Source organism: Carassius auratus, chromosome 44 (assembly GCF_003368295.1).
Source record: "Carassius auratus strain Wakin chromosome 44, ASM336829v1, whole genome shotgun sequence".
In the NCBI taxonomy this organism is placed as follows: domain Eukaryota; kingdom Metazoa; phylum Chordata; class Actinopteri; order Cypriniformes; family Cyprinidae; genus Carassius; species Carassius auratus.
The window spans coordinates 13516507-13536954 of record NC_039286.1 but is presented as its reverse complement, the minus strand read 5'-3'; the positions used below and the strand labels follow the sequence as shown (position 1 = coordinate 13536954).

The 20448-nt window shown below is 40.7% G+C and overlaps 1 protein-coding gene across 2 annotated transcripts in view; it reads left to right on the top strand.

Annotated features, from left to right (window-relative positions):
* LOC113062587 (ETS domain-containing transcription factor ERF-like) overlaps positions 1 to 13183 on the top strand; it is a 33420-nt gene extending 20237 nt beyond the window's left edge. For both annotated transcript variants that reach the window (XM_026232527.1, XM_026232526.1), the window contains exons 3-5: positions 8831 to 8946; positions 9049 to 9986; positions 10082 to 13183. In XM_026232527.1, the coding sequence (XP_026088312.1) occupies positions 8831 to 8946; positions 9049 to 9986; positions 10082 to 10639 (1612 nt within the window). In that variant the 3' untranslated portion in view covers positions 10640 to 13183. The remainder of the gene's footprint in view (positions 1 to 8830; positions 8947 to 9048; positions 9987 to 10081) is intronic.
* Positions 13184 to 20448: the final 7265 nt, after the last annotated feature.

Here is a 20448-nt window from a genome sequence, read left to right as displayed (position 1 = left end):
CCACTCAAACCTACTGAACCTGCCTTCACCATCCCAGAATAATCAAGCCCACTTAGCGCTCATCAAACATCATTTACAGGACCAGTGTGCGTCCTGTACTTCCGAGAACTCCTTTCATTTCTCAAAGAGACATATGGACATATGAATGAAAGAGGGAGGGAGAGAGGGGAAGAAAAGAGGCAATAGAAAGCCATGTATAGTTCAGATGTGAACCAGAAAGTTCTTCAGTGTCACAGCAGAGATCTTGGAGGGAATTTGCTTCTGTTCAACACATGAGGACACAAAACATGTCCTTAAAAAAAGTTAACTCCGAAAAACATACATTCTACTGTAACCACAAACTTTGACTTATTCAAGCACCGTTTAAGCTGGCCTTCTTCATTTGTGTAATTGTGAATTTTGGGGCTCTATATTTGGAATATATCTTGGTACTGAATGTACTGAAATTAATATTTATGTGGTCCTTTTAAGGTGCATCAGTGAATCTGTGGTAACATGGTAAAAAAGAAAGAAATGGTAATTCCATCAGATTCTTAAGTATATAATTGCATTTTAAAAGAGTTTTGAATGAATGTAACTTGAAGAGATGATCAAATATGTACACTTGTACACGTTCAGTTACCAATAGCAGTAGTTTCAATTTAGTTTACAGATTTTACTAGTAAATCTATTCTGCAGATTTCTTTGGGGGAAATGTTCAGCTTGAATCTAGTCATTAGGGAAAGAAAGGCTATAAGGCATTCTCTCTCTGCTCAGTCTTTTCATCCATACTGTTACGTGTTCAAAGATGTTAAACGGGATGATTGCGCAACACTTGCGTGAGTTACTGTTGCTATGAAAGCAAGCAGAAAAAAACAACCAGAAAGACCAGACTTCAATAATACAAGACGTTTAATCTTTAGTGGATGCAGTTACCAGGACCAAAACAAACAATATAAAATGTGAAAATATTAATAAAGAATAGAATACAAGAGTGTCGCCAAAGTAATTAAACAATCAAAACATAAATACCATAGCTAGTTTACCCAACCTCTAAACTAACTAGCAAAGTAAAATGTAGAAATAAACCCCGAAATCTTCAGCGGATTCGCCGCCTTAGATAAACTATTCTAACTAACAAACATAAATACAACAGTGGCGATCACTCCCCGCCTAGCTAACAATTCCAACAAACTGCCTACCGTTGGTTCACACTGTACATTCCACAATCGGCAGAATAAACTCAGTAGCAACACATTAAATGCGCTAAACAGATTATGTTACACGTACAAGCAAATACAACGTCAGAGTTAACAAACACGAAAGAGTATTACTCACATCAGAGAGACTAGGCATAACTCAAACATTAACAACAGTTCATGACTTTGGAGCAGGGGAACAGATCAATTCACATAAGCTGGCTGAAATCTGGCAAAAGAACAATCTCCCATGCTTCTTGTGAATGGGCCTTTTAAACCCGGCAGCGCGCCATCGGATTGGTCCACCAGCTTCTATGACGTGTGTGATAGTAACGACCCCTGCCGACCAACCAATGAGCACCACCTGAAAGTAATGAACACACACACAAAGACAAAGAGAAACACAAGTCCACGTGGGACGTAACACTTCCCCCCTAAAAAAAGAAAAAATAATTTTTTTCTCATCTTGCAAGATGTACAAGGGCACATTAGCCTAAGCTCTGGATAAAGCGTCCGCAATTATATTATCCGAACCTTTCTTGTGTTCAATTACTAAATTGTACCCTTGTACCATCAAAGACCAACGCATCAGCCTCTGATTCTGGTTATACATGCGACCTAAAAACACTAGAGGATTGTGATCCGTGAAAACGATTACAGGCAAAATGGTTGAACTCACATATACATCAAAGTACTGTAACGCCAATAGTAAGGCCAATGTTTCCTTTTCAATCGTAGAGTAGTTCAATTGATGTTTATTGAACTTACGTGAGAAGTAACATACTGGATGGTCAATACCCTGAGCGTCTTCTTGCACCAGCACTGCCCCCGCACCAACAGAACTTGCGTCGATTTCAAGTTTGAAAGCTCGTTCAACATCAGGAGCTGATAAAACAGGTGTGCTACATAGTAAAGCTTTGACATTATCAAAGGCATTCTGACACTCATCGTTCCATAGAAAAGTGCATGAAGGGCTAAGGAGTGACGTCAGAGGATTGGCCACAGTAGAAAAATTCTTGCAGAAACTCCGGTAATAACCGGCCATCCCAAGGAATCTACGAAGTTCCTTACGCGTAGCAGGAACTGGAAACTCTGCAATTGCAGTCACTTTTGCCTCTATTGGTCTTACCTGTCCTTGACCCACTTCTTTGCCCAAATACGTAACTGTAGCTTGACCAAATTCACATTTGGCCAAATTTAATGTCAGTGAAGCTTTATCCAGGCGGTCAAATACCTCTCTCAACGTTGAGACATGTGCGGACCAATTAGGTGAATAAATTACAAGATCATCCAAATACGCACTACAGTTTCGGACACCCGCGAGCACAATATTAATAAGCCTTTGAAATGTGGCTGGGGCATTGCGCATGCCGAACGCCATAACGCAATATTGCAGGAAATCATCTTGGGTCACAAAAGCAGAAATTTCAGATGCACGTGACGTTAAAGGCACCTGCCAGTAACCTTTCAGTAAATCTAATTTACTGACAAATTTAGCGGACCCCAGATTGTCCACACAGTCCTCCATACGAGGTAGGGGAAAACAATCAGGAACAGTTACTGTGTTTACCTTTCGATAATCCGTGCAAAATCTAGCGGATCCATCACTCTTAGTCACAAGCAAACACGGAGAACTCCATGGGCTAAAACTCTGCTTAGCTAGACCATTTTCACACAAATACTCAACTTCAGATCTCATCACAGAACGTTTAAAAACATTCATTCTATAAGCATGTTGCTTGATAGGGACGGCATTACCCACGTCAATGTCATGTTGCAGAATAGTAGTACGAGAAGGAACATCATTAAATAACGAAGGAAAGTCATGAATTACTTTTTTCACGTCATTTCTATGAGACTCGGACAGATGAGACAAATGAGAATCTAAATCAGCCAGCACCTCAGAGTTCTTCAACCTGGCGCACTGCTGATATGTGTGTCGTACCAAAACTCCATCATCCTCCTTGTCCTGCATAGCAGTGAAATCCAATGTCTCGCACGCAAGCGCAGCAGCACAAGATGTACTCGACTCATTAACTTTCAGAACATCTTGCGATGACTCTCTAACATGATATGCCTTCAGCATATTTACATGACACACGCGTGATTTCTTTCGGCGATCTGGAGTACCAATCACGTAATCAGTATCACTCATTTTTCTAATCACTTCATACGGACCTGAAAATCGTGCCGACAAGGCAGAGCCAACTACAGGCAATAAAACAAGCACCTGATCACTCTCCTTAAAATGCCGTTGAACAGTTTTACGGTCGAATTTGTTCTTCATTGCCACCTGAGCTTTTAGTAATGATTCTCGTGCCATTGTACAAGCCTTGTGCAGTCGCTCACGAAATTTACTCACGTAATCCAACACCGTGGTTGTAGCACTCGACTGGCTAGCTAGAATATCTTCTTTAAGCATCTTTAAAGGACCCCTCACAGTATGACCGAAAACAAGGTCAGCAGGACTAAATCCCAAACTATCTTGTACTGCTTCTCTAGCAGCAAACAAAACTAAAGGTATCCCCTCGTCCCAGTCTTTACTCGTATCCATACAATACCGGCGTAACATCGCTTTCATGGTCTGATGAAACCGTTCCAAAGCTCCTTGGCTCTCTGGATGGTAGGCACTCGAAATTCTGTGAGAAATGTTCAAAGTCTTTAACACTTGTGTAAAAATCTTTGACAAAAAATTGGTACCTTGATCAGACTGCACAATCTTCGGTAATCCAAACATTGAAAAGAATTTTACAAGCGCGTTGCTAATCACCGGTGCCGTAATTTTCCTCAGTGGTATCGCTTCGGGAAAACGCGTCGCTGTACACATTATTGTTAACAAGTATTGATTACCAGATCTTGATTTAGGTAGGGGACCAACACAGTCCACAATAACATGCTCAAAAGGCTCTCCCATCACTGGTATAGGAACAAGCGGTGCGCGCGGAATCACCTGGTTTGGCTTACCTGAAAATTGACATGTCACACATGTTCTACAAAATTTGGCCACATCAGCCTTCATTCTGGGCCAAAAAAAGTGTCTCAGAATTCGATGGTACGTTTTCTTAATACCTAAATGCCCAGACAAATCATGATCATGAGCCAGCGATAGTACTAAATGTCTATAACACGTAGGAATGACGATTTGGACCACAGAAGACCAATCCAAATCACCCCCAACATCCGCACACCACCAACGCATCAGCAACCCATTCTGCATATAGTAAGCATTTCTCCTCTTCCGTGCCGCCTCCACAGAAACGACAGAGGAAAAACACTTTTGCAGAGAAAAATCATCCTTTTGAGCTGCGATAATTTTCTCACTAGTGACTTGTAATTCTAAATCATTTGGCTTCAAAGCAATGACTTTGTCATCGGGCTTACCGATCTCAGCCAGCAGAACATCGTTCCCAACCGTAGGTACCATGAAAGTGGAGGATAAATCGTCTGCATCAGCGAATTTACGAGCTTGTGCTCGTGTCACAGCACAAACAGAAAAAAACCTCAGGGAAGTTCTCTAACAATTCATCAGTGTTATCCGACAAAACAGGTTTATCACAGACTTCCAGCAGAGGAAATATTTTACCTCCTGCTATATCATTACCAAGAATGAAGTTCACTCCATGCACTGGTAAACTATCACGCACTCCAACTTTCACAAGTCCTGAAAACAAATCAGATTTCAAATAAAGTTGATGCAAAGGAACCTTCATAGTACTCATTTCGAGACCACGTACTAGCACGTGACTTCCGCAAAAAGTAAGCTCAGAGAATGGTAATGTATCAGCCACTATAAACGACTGCATCGCCCCTGTATCCCGCAACATAGTCACCTTGACTTGATCCAGAGGTTGTTCACTAACAGACACAAATCCTTCCATCAGGAAAGGCTGATAACTAACACCTAAGTCATCACGACTCTCACAGTCCGTGCGCTCAACAGTCTTAACAAAGGCGACACTTTTAGTACTGGCACCCTGCTCCTTGCGTTTTAAAACCAAACAGTCAGCAATAAGGTGTCCCGACTTACGACAGTAAAAACATTCCCTCCCTTCCTTAGCTTTTGGAATATTTTTCGAACGCCATTGATCTTTCGAAACAGCAGGAACAGACAAAACCTTTTCAGTACGAGCAGGAGTAAAAACACCCTTGTGAGTCAGCACAAACTCATCAGCACAAACAGACGCCTGGGACAATGATGTCACCTTTTGCTCATTAAGATATACCACAATACGCTCAGGAGTACAATTTTTAAATTCCTCTAACAAAACCAACTCACGTAAAGCATGAAAATCTGACACTTTATTCGATGTGCACCACCTATCAAACAGCATACTCTTTTCTCGTGCAAATTCAACGAACGTTTGATCTGAAACTTTCCTATGATTCCTAAATCGCTGCCTGTATGCCTCCGGTACGAGCTCATAAGCCCTCAAAATTGCGGTTTTAATAACATCATAGTCTAAATTATCTTCCAAAGATAGTGCAGCACATACTTCTTGAGCTTTTCCCGTTAGCTTACATTGGAGCAGCAACGGCCACACATCCCTAGACCAATGAAGCATGGAGGCAACTCTCTCAAATACATTAAAGTATGAGTCAACTTCAGCCTCTCTGAATTGTGGAACAAGAGAAATGTGTTTACTCACGTCAAATGTACTTGAACTCGCACCTGACGCAACAGCAGCCGACTGCACAGGTTGATCAGATGACACAGAGAGCAGACGGGGAACCGGTGTGTCTCTGGCTACTCTTAACTCCAACTCACGCAACCTGACTTGTGTGTCCGCCTCTATTTCCAGACGGCGGACTTGAAGTTGCAAATCGAACTGAGCTCTACGATCCTCTGCCCTCTCGCGCTCTTCCCGTTGGGCTCTTGCCAAACGTACTCGGAGGCGCGCCTCATCTCCAGACCCAGTCAGAGTCGGAGAAAAAGGTTCGAAGGGCGGCAAGACTGCCTTGGCTTCAGCACCCTCCGCCTCCCCAGTCTCATTCTCATCCTCTTTACTTGAGGGGAAAACTTCAGAGCTCAGAGGACGAATCTCAGATCCGTCGGCCAGCTTCAACACACCTAAATTCCTCAACTCCTGTACTACCACATTTTTAATTTCACGCTTAAGCTGCTGTTTAGAAACTTTAATTTGAAAATGATCAGCAATGCTCAATAAATCATCCTTCCTACACTTATCTAGTTGTTCAACAGTTGGTGCACTCGCAAAACTAACCAGATCAAAATCAGCCATTCTAATTAAACTTACCACCACAAACACCAAACTCCAAAGTAACCTCATAAATGGTTTTATAGGGTCCAAAACCTGCACTCCCTTTTCATACAAACAATACCTCGCTCATGGTTGCTCCACCTGCACACAGCAACAGCACTCACAAAACTCATCCCAAGAGAGAGAGAAAATATCCCATTAAAGGAATATCCCACCGCTGCCACCACCAAATGTTACGTGTTCAAAGATGTTAAACGGGATGATTGCGCAACACTTGCGTGAGTTACTGTTGCTATGAAAGCAAGCAGAAAAAAACAACCAGAAAGACCAGACTTCAATAATACAAGACGTTTAATCTTTAGTGGATGCAGTTACCAGGACCAAAACAAACAATATAAAATGTGAAAATATTAATAAAGAATAGAATACAAGAGTGTCGCCAAAGTAATTAAACAATCAAAACATAAATACCATAGCTAGTTTACCCAACCTCTAAACTAACTAGCAAAGTAAAATGTAGAAATAAACCCCGAAATCTTCAGCGGATTCGCCGCCTTAGATAAACTATTCTAACTAACAAACATAAATACAACAGTGGCGATCACTCCCCGCCTAGCTAACAATTCCAACAAACTGCCTACCGTTGGTTCACACTGTACATTCCACAATCGGCAGAATAAACTCAGTAGCAACACATTAAATGCGCTAAACAGATTATGTTACACGTACAAGCAAATACAACGTCAGAGTTAACAAACACGAAAGAGTATTACTCACATCAGAGAGACTAGGCATAACTCAAACATTAACAACAGTTCATGACTTTGGAGCAGGGGAACAGATCAATTCACATAAGCTGGCTGAAATCTGGCAAAAGAACAATCTCCCATGCTTCTTGTGAATGGGCCTTTTAAACCCGGCAGCGCGCCATCGGATTGGTCCACCAGCTTCTATGACGTGTGTGATAGTAACGACCCCTGCCGACCAACCAATGAGCACCACCTGAAAGTAATGAACACACACACAAAGACAAAGAGAAACACAAGTCCACGTGGGACGTAACAATACCTAACAGGTTGCACGTGTTACCTAAAATTCAGACACCATTCAGACAGATTTCAGGCTCCACAGGCGTCCCTTTGTTGAGCTGTTGAAAATGAACAGACTCCAGACCAACACACAATGCAAAATAACATGTAGACACTCGTTCTGTTTACCTGATAACCTGATGCCGCTTGTAGACCATCACATAACCAGACCGTTGCTTTCATAATGAATGTTGTCCATGTTAAGCTCAGTTAAAGTTAACAAAAGTTCATATGGATGAGCTGTTTTACTCAACAGCGTATGTATTGCATGTATGTGAATGTCTGCACAACACGCGTGTGCAAATACAGACAACGCTTGAGAGATCTCGTGCTCTTTTGAAGCACGTTCAGATGCACTTCAAAGAGTATTATGCATGTGTAAGTGTTGTGTGTATGCCCTTTTCTCTGTTGGTTGAGTATGCGCCTGTGAACTTTTCAGTGCCCCGATTCACACATCATGTCTTCTCACACATGTACTCTCCGCACCCTCATTGACGTCTTAATTAAACACATTGAAACCATAAATCACCTCAACATCCAAAGCTTCAAATAGCCATGAAGTCACGTATCTGCTCTGCACATATCTAAATCCGGTTGGTTGAATCCTTTCATGTATGGGAGAAATTAACATGTATGTTATATATAATAACCTTCAGTGCTCCTTAATGGTACAGTAGATACTTCAAGCTTTAACTGAAAAGGGTTTGGTTTTTCTCTCTTTGGGAAAAAAGACATTTTGCATGTGATCATTTTTACATGTAGTAGTAGTAGTAGTAGTAGTAGTAGCCCTGTGTGTGTACAACACTTTACTACAATTTTGGCTACACAAAAGATTATTAACAGATCTGTAAAAGATGTGTTAAGCATAAGAAGCAGTGAGCATGTGATCTTATCCAGGTCATTTGGATTTAATGTAATATGCCGTTTGAATGACAATTTTGTTATTTTAAAGCCAGTCTAACTAAAGAAAGAATATAGTGAATTTAATGTTAAATATTAATATTGATATCATTTATAGATTTACAGGTATTCAGAAGTGAATTTAAAGTGAACAATTTGGGTTTTCTGTCCCAAGTTCTCAGTTTCAGCCAAGAACTTTTGTTTTTGATGCATCACTTATTGCAAGAGAACTTATGTGTTTGAAAACTAATCAAAGCTGTTTTTATTTTGATTAAATGTGCAAATTCAATTCTTCTGTTGTAACATTTTTATCTTTGAACTTGGCTTTGCAAAGTTTAACAAATGCAAGAATGTCAAATACATAAAAATGAACGGCCTTCAACGAATTGTGACTCCTCATTATTGTTTTGCCAATTTTGTAATCATGCCAACACTGTCTCCGCAGATACTACTACAACAAAAGAATCTTGCACAAGACCAAAGGGAAAAGATTCACCTACAAGTTCAACTTTAACAAGCTAGTGCTGGTCAACTATCCGTTCATTGACATGGGCTCTGCAGGTGAAGACCCCTGCATCATAAACTCAGTCTTTCTCAAACCCACACATTACGTTTGATGTACAATGCAAAACAATTATTAACATTTCTCACCCTTTCTTATAGGTTCTGGTGTTCCACAAAGTGCACCGCCTGTCCCATCTGGTGTAAGCAATCATTTCCGCTTTCCTCCATCCACACCATCTGACATCCTCTCTCCTAGCGAGGAACTGCGCAGTCCTGGTGTCTTCAGTGCTGTGCCTCGACGCATTGCTCGTGGCTCTGTCTCCGACTGCAGCGATGGCACCTCCACCAACTCGGAGCTTGAGGAAACTGGCATGGCTCCCAATGATGACCGCTCGGCCGACCGTGCCTTCAGAAACCTGCTCCATTCTCGCTTGTCCCACGACGCTCTGTTCCGTGTCTACGGTGCACCGCCAAACCCAACTGGGCTCCCCAGGAGTGGGCCCCATGCGCCCCCACACAGGGTCCACCCTGATCCCTTATCTCCATTCCCAGTGTCCCCTCTCCCAGGACCCGGAGGCTTGCTGGGTCCTGTTCTTTCTCCAGCTCTCTCCATGACCCCTACATCTCACATGGCCTACACACCTTCTCCATCCCTGTCACCCATGCTGGGCTCTCACTTCTCGTTTAATCCAGAAGACATGAAGCGCTACCTGCAGGCTCACACTCAAAGTGTCTACAACTATCATCTGAGTCCTCGTGCATTCTTGCACTATCCCAACATCGTCATCCCCCAGCCCCAGCGCCCAGACAAGGGACTGGGAGGGCCAGCGGGTGTAGGTCCACACCTGTCAAGTCACCCTCTGCACCACCAGGCTGAGGAGCCTCATCTTTCTCCATTCAAGTTTAAGTTACAGCCGCCACCACTGGGTCGCAAACAGAGAGAAGGGCCAAACCCGGCTGGAGCGGGACATGCTCCAAATTCTGGAAGCACTACTGCTTCCTTCTCTTACAGCGGGGAGCCTGGTTCAGCCTCAAACTCTGCTTCATCCGGAATGATGACCAATAACTCAACCCCAGCTGGTCCACCGAAGATCAAGGTATGTTCACCTTTTAAAAAAAATTACAACTACACTGGCGCTCCTTTGAGAATCAAAATGGTTTTCTGTAACACTCATTTTGCTTCCTTCGGTAGGTTGAGCCTATCTCAGACATGGAGTCGGAGGAAGAAGTTGAGGTCACTGACATCAGTGAGGAGGAGCATGAAGATGACGAATGTGATGTCTTTTCCCCTCCCCACCCCAATGGTGGTCTCGCCCCTCCACTCAACCACGATCGCATGACTGATGATGATGATCTTGAGGAAGACGTCTTCAAGACCCCAGCTGCCCCTACCTCAGGAGTTGGGGCAAATCTTTTAGGTCTTAAAGTAGAACCCCGAGAGCTAAACCTGGGTCAGGGCGCTCCCATTAGCCCCGGGGGTACACGCTGCATCCCTCTGAAGCTACGTTTTAAACGCCGCTGGAGTGAGGACCAGCGAATGGAGGCAGGAACCGAAGAGGCTGAGGACAAGAAGAGCAGGGCAGAGAGGGAGGAACTTACCCAGGAGGTGGAGCCTAAACTGGGCGAGGAAAATGGAGACCGGAAGAGTCCGGAGACTTTGGCTGCACCCCTGGGGACAGGCCAGAGGAGGGTGAGCTCTGAGCTGCAGCGAGCGACAGCACAGCTGTCTTTAGAAAACAACATTTGCTGAAGAGAGCGTGGTCAAACACAAACTTGCCAACACAGAGCTGTCCTCCTCAAGGGCTGAAGGCAACTGTTGCTCTCAAACGTTACGTGAAGACCAGCCATTCAAACCACCTTTCAAACTTCTGAACATCCAGGTTCACTCACTTCAAAAATTTGCAACACTAAAAATATTAATACTGACATTTTTTTTATTTTTATGAATTTTAAGTAACAGGTCCGCTTTCTCAAGTTTAGCCAGAGCCACCTGCTTACCAAACCCAGTCCTTTTTGTTTCCTGTGTTAGACTAGCACAATCCCACTAATCTCATTGGATTAGGATTTAGGGATCAACCCAATACTTTTTTTTTCTTTTTTTTTTATAAATAAAGTGATTACAGTAGTGCCTAAAAAGGACGTTGATGCACCTCTGTAAAATCTGAGAAAAGATGGTGGTGATACATTTTTTTTGGTCTTGTCATTCATACCCATGAAATTTAGGGTCACAGGCAAGTGGACATTGTCTTTTTTTTAAACCGACACTCTAGCATGAAGTGAAAAATGCAGGAAGGATGCTGGCTGACCACACCCCACTCAATCATAGTTCTCAGACTCTGCGATTACAGACGCTCTTTCTTGTGTTTTGCATACCAAGATTAAAGTCCCAGACTTTTTGCAGAACCAGCTTGCCTTTCGCTCTCAAACCATGACCTTCATGTCTCTGCCTTCAGATCCATTAATGCTATCGTGCTACCGGCCTTCACTCCCGGCTCAGGACACCAACTTTACCAGCTGTCCAGCAAGTTCAGCGGCTGACGGGACCACTCAACAACCTTTTAACGCATCTTAACACATGTATATACATTGGGGGATTCATTTGATATAATTTAGTCCATCTTTGACCATCAGCTGGATGACAAATTATAGATCACATGATTATTCTTTCTCCAACATGTTATTTATTTATTTTTCATAATGCAGTTGTAACGCTGTGGGAACGTTATAGGAACATTTGGGCAACGTATCAGAGGGCGCTTTATGGTTTTAGCTTCGTGATCATCCCTAAAACCACTTTAACAATCCTGTACACCCTGCTGTTTTATAAAGAACGCAAATCTTCATGGTTTGTTGGCGGTAAATCTCAGGCATACCTCCCCACATCGCTTTCCTCTATTCAACAGGTTGTCTTTGAATATAAAGCCTTCAGCTGAACAAACATTGTGCCTTTTTACAGAAGACTGACTGCCCACAATGCTTTCAAATGGGTTAATTTATCGACACGTACAAACTCCCATAAAGAAGAGGCCTTAGAAACATGACCTCAAACACTGCATTTAATGCCTTATTTAGTTTTGTACCTTAAAAGAAACTATCCTAAATAAGATTTGCATTAAGAGTCCATATATTCTCAATTTTTTGCACGATAGTCATATATATATATATATATATATATTTGATAAAAGAACAAACGCTGGTTTTGATACAAAATTCTATTTCAGTAGTTAAATCTATATGGTAACTCGGTTTAGTTTCAGGGCCCTACAGTGCTTTACTGTGGAAAAATAAAAAATTGTTGTTATAGAAAAACTGACCAATCGTTGAGAACCCCGAATGGCACAGCTGTACTCGGTCTTATAAGGTTTACGTATAGTTTTAACTCGACCCGTCGCATTTGCGTTCTCCATCTCAGTCTCTCTGCAGTGTTTTAGTTGTAGGAGGCTGTTCCTTATCTACGATAATCAAGATTGAACAGGTAACACATCCTTTTTGGCTACGGCCAGCTCCCTTTGTAGCATGGACTTCGTAGTCAATGACATCCTCGAGAAAGGGACCTCACCAAACTGACAACTCGACCGTAGACATTCAGCCCCTGAGCCCTGATCTCAAGTGGGAAGTATAGGACCTGACACACTTAACACTCATTTTTTTCCCCCTCTTTTGACTTTTTTGGAGTTTGCTTGGCGGCCTTACACAGGTTCAATATCTGTATTTTAACTGACAGCTGCCTTATTTGTTAGAAAATACTTTGTTGTCCTCTCGCTCTCTATTTGATATAAAAATAGCTGTTTCATTATACCTTTTTTGTTTATATTACCATTTATCGTTTTAATGTTGATATTGCTGGTATTTCATTTGTACCCCTTACCTGGATTTTAACCTGTTTAATAAAGCCTATTCCTCTACCCTCTTTGATACCTTGATATAAAGTGCTCTGGCTTTGTGTTATTGCTGGTTTTTAGTTGTAATTTAGAAAACCAGGTTAAGAGGGAGGGAGACATTGTTTTTTTTTTTTTTTTTTTGGGTGTGTACATATATAAATATATATTTTCCATTTTGAGGGGATGATGATGATGTAAGAAAAAGACAAATATTTCTTTGTGTTCAAGGTCTCTCTCCTTTTGCTTCTTTCTTAAAGCTTTCCATTGGTCTCTCGACGGTTATGTAATACTTTGTAAAGAGAGACGAAACTTGACGTTAAAAGGAACCATGCATACTTTAGTTTCTCATGTGGTTTCTTTTGCTCTTGTAATTAAAACTGTAATCAGGGTTCATTAAAACAGGTAAAAACGGATCTGGATTTTTCGTCCTTCATTTACTCAATTTTTTATTTTTTTTCTGTTGATGGTGTATTGTATGTGATAAACACTTAGAAATACAACTAATATTTCACAATTATTTAATTATACCAACTATTAAAACCACAGAAAATTCTAACCAATAATTATCTCATTAAATCTAATTCAATTTAAAACCAAATCAAGAAGTTACAGTAATTAGAATGGCAGATTTCCACTTAATTGATATAATTGGTTTTATTTGGAATAGTACTAAAGTGACAGACTGTAGTTTTACCATGGTATTTTTGGGGACTAGTTGGAACAAAATCTGCTAAACACGAATCCAGGCCTGTACATGCACACATTTAAGCTCTTTTCACTTTACCTGTGAATTCTGTAGTGCCTTTGCTTCAGTTTAAACCACAAAAGAACAAGGGCTGTTATTCCAGATCCTGTCTGAGCTGAAACGAGATGCAAAATCAACCAGGATTTGCTTTTCTAATGAAGTAGAAATTCACGCCACAGGAAGACCGTTAACGCTAACGTTTCTGCACGAACCAGGCCGCATTTGTGATCTCAACGCGAAACAACAGTCTTTCTTGCATTTTGAAACCTGGAAACAAATGTATATTAAAATAGTTTCCTCATTTAGGCTGCACTTGGTTAAAAAAGTACCGTGCAGAAGACAACTTAGAAGTTGAGAAGTTTGTAATTACTTATAAAACAGCGCCCTCTGCTGCTAAATACCGTCACCGTTCACTCTTGTTTAGAAGCAGTCCTCGAGACTCTTAAAGGAGAAGTGTGTGTGTGTGTGTGTGTGTGTGTGTGTGTGAGATTATACACTGTCTCCTGTTCTAGTTAAGTAGTCCTCATAACCACGTTTTTTTGCAACTCCTTTTGGCGCCTATAGCGGTTTAGAAAGAGTTCACCTTTGAGCTAATATAATAAAATAATGTTAATATCTTCTACAAGTAAAAATGAAGCTCCTTACCTTTCAGAGCAGTTCAGCCCTGATGTCAATATATATAGGCCAACCCAGAAACCTAATGCCATGGGTTTACTTTAAAAAATGTTTTTAGGTATTATGCTATTTATAATTTCTGAAATTGGTAATATTAGTGTTCCAATAGCCAAAAGTATATATTTGATAATGTATCTTAACACATAAAACACACCCAAAATATGTATCATGACATTCAATTCAAGTTTACTTCTAAAGTTCTTTTTAAGATACAAATCATTGCAAAGCAACTTTACAGAAAATTTAGTTTTTAACAATATTTAGTAGTAGCTTATCAGTGGTGACTGTCAGTTTATGTATATGGAAGAAATGTATAAAAAAATTATGTAATCAAACAGATGATTCACACAATTAACAGCAATTATTATATGATGCAATCAAACTTACAGCGAAATTTGTTAGTTCTGTATGGGTTGGCATGATCTCTCTCACTTCTGGATCCAGACTGAAGAAACAAATAGAGACATCATTAGCATAGCTGCAGTTCCAACAAGTAAAATTAATTAGTTTAACACAAGCTAAAGAATAATAATGCACATTTAATCAGATGTAACTGCAGTCCAAGATTATGAGATGCATTATTTGAATGCTTGGCTAAAGAGATGTCTTTAATCTAGATTTACACACAAAGAGTGTGTCTGAACCCCGAACATTATCAGGAAGGCTATTCCAGAGTTTGGGAGCCAAATGAGAAAAAGCTCTACCTCCTTTAGTGGACTTTGCGTTTTGTTACCTTAGGGAGCGTTATGGATTGTAGCTTGGTAGAACACTAGTTAAACTATTTAGGGGCATTATAGGCGAGTAATAATATTTTGTAACTGATACGGATCTTAGTAGGTAGCCAGTGCAGAGACTGTAAAATTGGGGTAATATGATCATATTTTCTTGACCTGGTAAGGACTCTAGCTGCTGCATTTTGGACTACCTGAAGCTTGTTTATTGAAGAAGCAGGACAACCACCTAGAAGTGCATTACAATAGTCCAGTCTAGAGGTCATGAATGCATGAACTAGCTTTTCTGCATCAGAAATGGGTAACACGTTTCATAGCTTGGCAATGTTTCTAAGATTGAAGAATGCTGTTTTTGATATGATTTAATATGGTTTTCAAAAGACAAGATGTCTAATATAACACCCATATTTTTGACTGAAGAGGAAGTAACAGTACATCTGTCTAGATGCAAACTGTAGTCTACTAGATTCTATTTACTGTTTTTGGTCCAATAAGTAATATCTCTGTCTTATCTGAATTTAATAGGATAAATTTATTGGTCCCATTTTTAACACACTTTGTTAGCTTAGATAATTGCAAAGTTTCATCTGGTCTCGTTGAGATAGCGGAGTATCATCAGCATAACAGTGGAAACTAATCTCATATTTTCTAATATTACGAAGAGGCAACTTGTATATTGAAAATAGCAGAGGACCTAGGCAGGGGCGGATCTAGAAAAATATTGATGGGGTGGCGAGAAGGGGGCAGGAATTTTTGAGGGGTGGCAACATATGGCAGACGTATATATACTGAATTTAGTCACAGTTATCACAGATTGATGATAAATATATGTGCACACTACAAAAGTGCACAGGCTGCCATTTACAAACTTAATCTCATGCAATCAATGTCTTGTATTTGAAACAGTTCATATAAGGAATAAGTGACCATACCCCATAAGCACCACCACACTCACTAATGCATACAGTATGCATCGACATGTAATTAAGAGCGTTATAAAAGATTCAGTGTTATCAATATGTCAATTTATTATAAGAAACACGAGATTTTAACAGCCAATGACATCTCCAGCTGGGGAGACTCAACTGATTTTCTACTGTTTAGTGTTAATCACCATCTAACTCAACCAGTCAAGAGCTACATTTAGCCTTAGATGTTATATGAATATGTTCCCTGAAACATAGGTTTTATTAGCTGACAATAATAATAAATAAATAAACATTAAAGGCACAAATACAAATGTACTTTTAGAAATTGTTTTTAAAAAATATGGTGTAATTGTTTTGGCAAGTTTAAATTAAAACATCTATGACAACTTGTGTGATATTCCTTTAAAATAATGTTTAGTATATCTTTTTTAAAGTAGGCTATATACTGTGCAATTTCTTACATATTTCTTCGAGTTAGACCAAACTTTTATTTTGGTGTTATATTTCTGTTTGAATGTCTTCAAGTTATGACAAGTAAAGACATTGCAGTTTCTGTCAGTCTGTGTATACGATACGAATGAATGACGATAGTTTTCTCAAATGAAATGGTGAAATCCTCTCATAGCGCGCTGACGTGCACATGTGTAGCCTACATCATGTGTCAATAGTGAAGAGCTGAAAACACCATGCGTGCTTCAGTGTGTGTGTGTGTGTGTGTGTGTGTAGTAGAGCACACATTCCCAGAGACGTTATAACAACACCTTCAGGGCCGCTCCTGGACAAATGGGTGCCCTGAGCAGGATTGTATTGTTGTGCCCCCCTTCCTCAAATATGATGATGAAAAAAACACCTAGCCTACTATAGGGGTGAAAAAAGAACTTTCATCAAATAAAAACCAAACGAATAAATTGTATTATTTACGTGTAGTTTTCCTTTCTCTTCGCTGGATTGGATTCATCCATCAATTATGAACATTCAGCCGCAAACATGAGGTGCGAGCGGTCGCGAGCGCGGATGGTAGAATGGAGGAAGGTTTTTTTTTTTTTTTTTTTTTGAGCAACTGGGATGGTGCCCACTCTGGGAGTTGGTGCCCTAGACAGATTGAGTCAGTTCGGGAGTTCGGAGCGGGATCGCGAATCATTTGAGTCAGTTATGGGGATCGCAAATCATTTGAGTCAGTTCGGGAGTTCGGAGCGGGATCGCGAATCATTTGCGTCTGTTTGGGGATCGTGAATCATTTGAATCAGTTCGGGAGTTCGTAGCGGGATCGCGAATCATTTCAGTCAGTTATGGGATCACGAATCATTTGAGTCAGTTCGGGAGTTCGGAGCGGGTTCGCGAATCATTTGAGTCAGTTTTGGGATCGCGAATCATTTGAATCAGTTCGGGAGTTCGTAGCGGGATCGCAAATCATTTAAATCAGTTATGGGTTCGCGAATCATTTGAGTCAGTTCTGGAGTTCGAAGCGGGATCGCGAATCATTTGAATCAGTTCGGGAGTTCGGAGTGGGTTCGCGAATCATTTGAGTCAGTTTGGGGATCGCAAATAATTTGAATCAGTTCAGGAGTTCGGAGAGGGATCGCGAATCATTTGAGTTAGTTTGGGGATCGCAAATAATTTGAATCAGTTCGGAAGTTCGGAGCGGCATCGCAAATCATTTGAGTCAGTTATGGGGATCGCGAATCATTTGAGTCAGTTATGGGGATTGCGAATCATTTGAGTCAGTTTGGGAGTTCGGAGCGGGATCGTGAATCATTTGAGTCAGTTCGTAGCGGGTTCGCGAATCATTTGAGTCAGTTTGGGGATCGCAAATCACTTGAATCAGTTCGGTAGTTCAGAGCGGGATCACGAATCACGGAAGATTCGCGCTCTTAAATTTTCAAATTGGCCATAACCTTTAATTCGTTGCTGCCAACTGGGGTGGCAGCAGGGTGGCAAGGCTTTCTTTGGGTGTAATGAATGAGCTAAAGTATTAGATGCTGTAGAATACATTTGTAATTGTATTTCTGATGCTATCTATTTTATCATTGAAGAGAACCATAAAGTCATTACTATTAAACTTGAGGGAATATGTAGACTGGGTTGTGCCTGGTTATTTGTTAATCTAGCCACTGTGCTAAATAAACCTTGTATATTTTTGGTTATTCGCTATGAGTTTGTGGATATGCTCTGCCCTGGTAGTTTCAGTGCAGGAACCAGGACTATGCAAATGTCACACATTTCCTTGCATTGCATACTCTGTCAAGGTTTTTAATCACTTTACACCATAGAAATCTGATTTCTTTCTTCACCCTGAAATAATAAAATGATTTACAAAAGAAAAGGGGGTGGAGGAGTCGGGGGGACACACAGCTTGCATGACAGCGAAGCCTGGACACTTGCTGTGAGGGCTCATTGACCTGCTAAGGGTAGGTCAAAGGTTAAGTTTTGCTTGAAAATCAGGCACTATGAACCAGTGGTTGGTTGTAACAAGGAGGCCTAATTTGTCTCTAATTATGATTGTTTGTGTGCTTTGAAGCGGCAGTGTGTATCTGTGCTATTTGACTAGATTGATTGACAGTGACTGGCTTTTGACTTAAATGAATCCAAATAAAAGAAACAGAGAACACAAAAGAGATTCCAGTTGTAAGGCAGATTATATAAATAAATGAGACATAAATAAATAAATAAATAAATAAATGTATAAATATTTTAAAATTAATCAAATAAATAAAATAATAATACATATTTTAAAATAGTTTAAATATAATCACATTGTATATATATATATATTGTATTGAAAAATATATATACGTATATAATTGCATGAACACGTGAATTTAATTTTAAAAGTCCTGCTTTGGTGCTCAAGAAAGTTTATAGGGTCTATTTATATGTGAATTGTCTAATGAGGCACTTCTTGGTATTAATTAAAGATTTTTACATTTTCAGACTCTTCTTGAGTGTCTGTGTCTAAGTCAGACCAGAGTGGTTGTTTGTTTCCTCATTGTTTGAGTCAAAAGCTCAAATTGGAACCTTCTGAAGCTCAGCCCTTTTTCTGAAGGCCTCATACCCTTTCTTTGTACTTCATAATATCCCCATCAAAGTGTGTACTGAATCAACCTGAAAGTCTCATTATGACTGAATATGCCACTTTTGGGCCTCCCTTTCCCTTTCGATTTCACTTTGTTTTATAGGTCAGGCCGAAACTGGCCTTTGAGCACTGACATAACTTTTTTCTTCTCGTAGTTAAATGTTAACCTCACACAAGACAGACAAATGCTCACGTATCTGTACTGAACGTCAACCCCTTGCAGGACTTCTCGTGAGCTTTAACAGAAGAACAGAAACAGGGTGTGGCGTTTACTAAGAGATCACGGTCTCTGTGTGGATGACTGAGTACTTAAGTGTGTGTTTGTGTGTGTGTGCGTTATGCAATTTTCCATTGCATGTCATTATTGCATGCATGCCTGACGGTCCAGCTGAGCTGTGATGCATAAACTGATCATCTCCATAGCGTGCAGTTATACACACACACCATTTGCATTGGTTGAAACCACACGTTTATTCAAATATGGCTTGAAGGAGGCCACCCACAATGATAAAAACTGAATTTGCAATGCAGAAACCTATGTCTGCTACACTCTGTGGCTATGCATTTTAATTCCTCATTTAGACTAATTTACTCTCGACCCTTCCTTTTTGGTTGTACTGATGGCAACAGGCATTATGAGCTCATCACATGGCTTGGTCATTGGTCTGGAGCATAGACAGTAAAAGAAATGGACACAGCGACCCCATTGGAACTCAATTGAGACAAATGAAGCCCAGTTTTAGCGTTTTTTAGCACTTCCGTTTCTGACGCGCAGACTCAAACGAAGCTTGACGACGTCAGCAACCTGTCTGCCAGATGTAAATCTTCTAGTAGCTGTGCATGCAAACTGCCATCGTTAATCTTGCAGAGACGGCGAGCTTGAGCGGGGAGTTCTTTGTCATGACTGAGCAGGAGTAAGTATTCTGATTAATTATTTGTATAGTACTTTAAAATGTAACGCCAGTATGCCATATTAAGTTAATTGCCTGCGAGCTTCTCCTCCTGTCTGTACGGTAATGCGACAGAGAGCCGAGTGGTTATGACGCAATCGTTAGCCTATTTTTTACAAAAACTGTTTATACGGGGCCATAATGTAACATAGAAGGTAATGGAGCCCTTTATACATTGTCGTGTATCTTTAGAAATAAAATAATGGACAAACAGAGTCTTTAAACGCCTCAGATGTAAAGTTATTCGCTGTCAAAGTGACGCCAAAATGAATGGGAGTCAATGGGAATGCTAACGCAAGTGAAGTTCTGCTAAAAGATGGCAGCCCCCGGCCGACTTCAACTTCCGGTCGAGTTCCTTGCCCCTTGGTCTGGAGACCCCTGCAGCTTGACCAATCACAGGTCGATTTGATGACGCTGCCGGTGTAAGGCGGGCTCAAGACCGCGAGCCCCGCGATTGGCTGGATTCGAGAGGGTATAGAAAGTGTAAAATTAAACAGGAGTTACTGAAGTTCTAGGCTAGTTCGTGATGCATCGACGGTGCGCAGAACGATCGGGGTGTGACATCAAAGTACCGC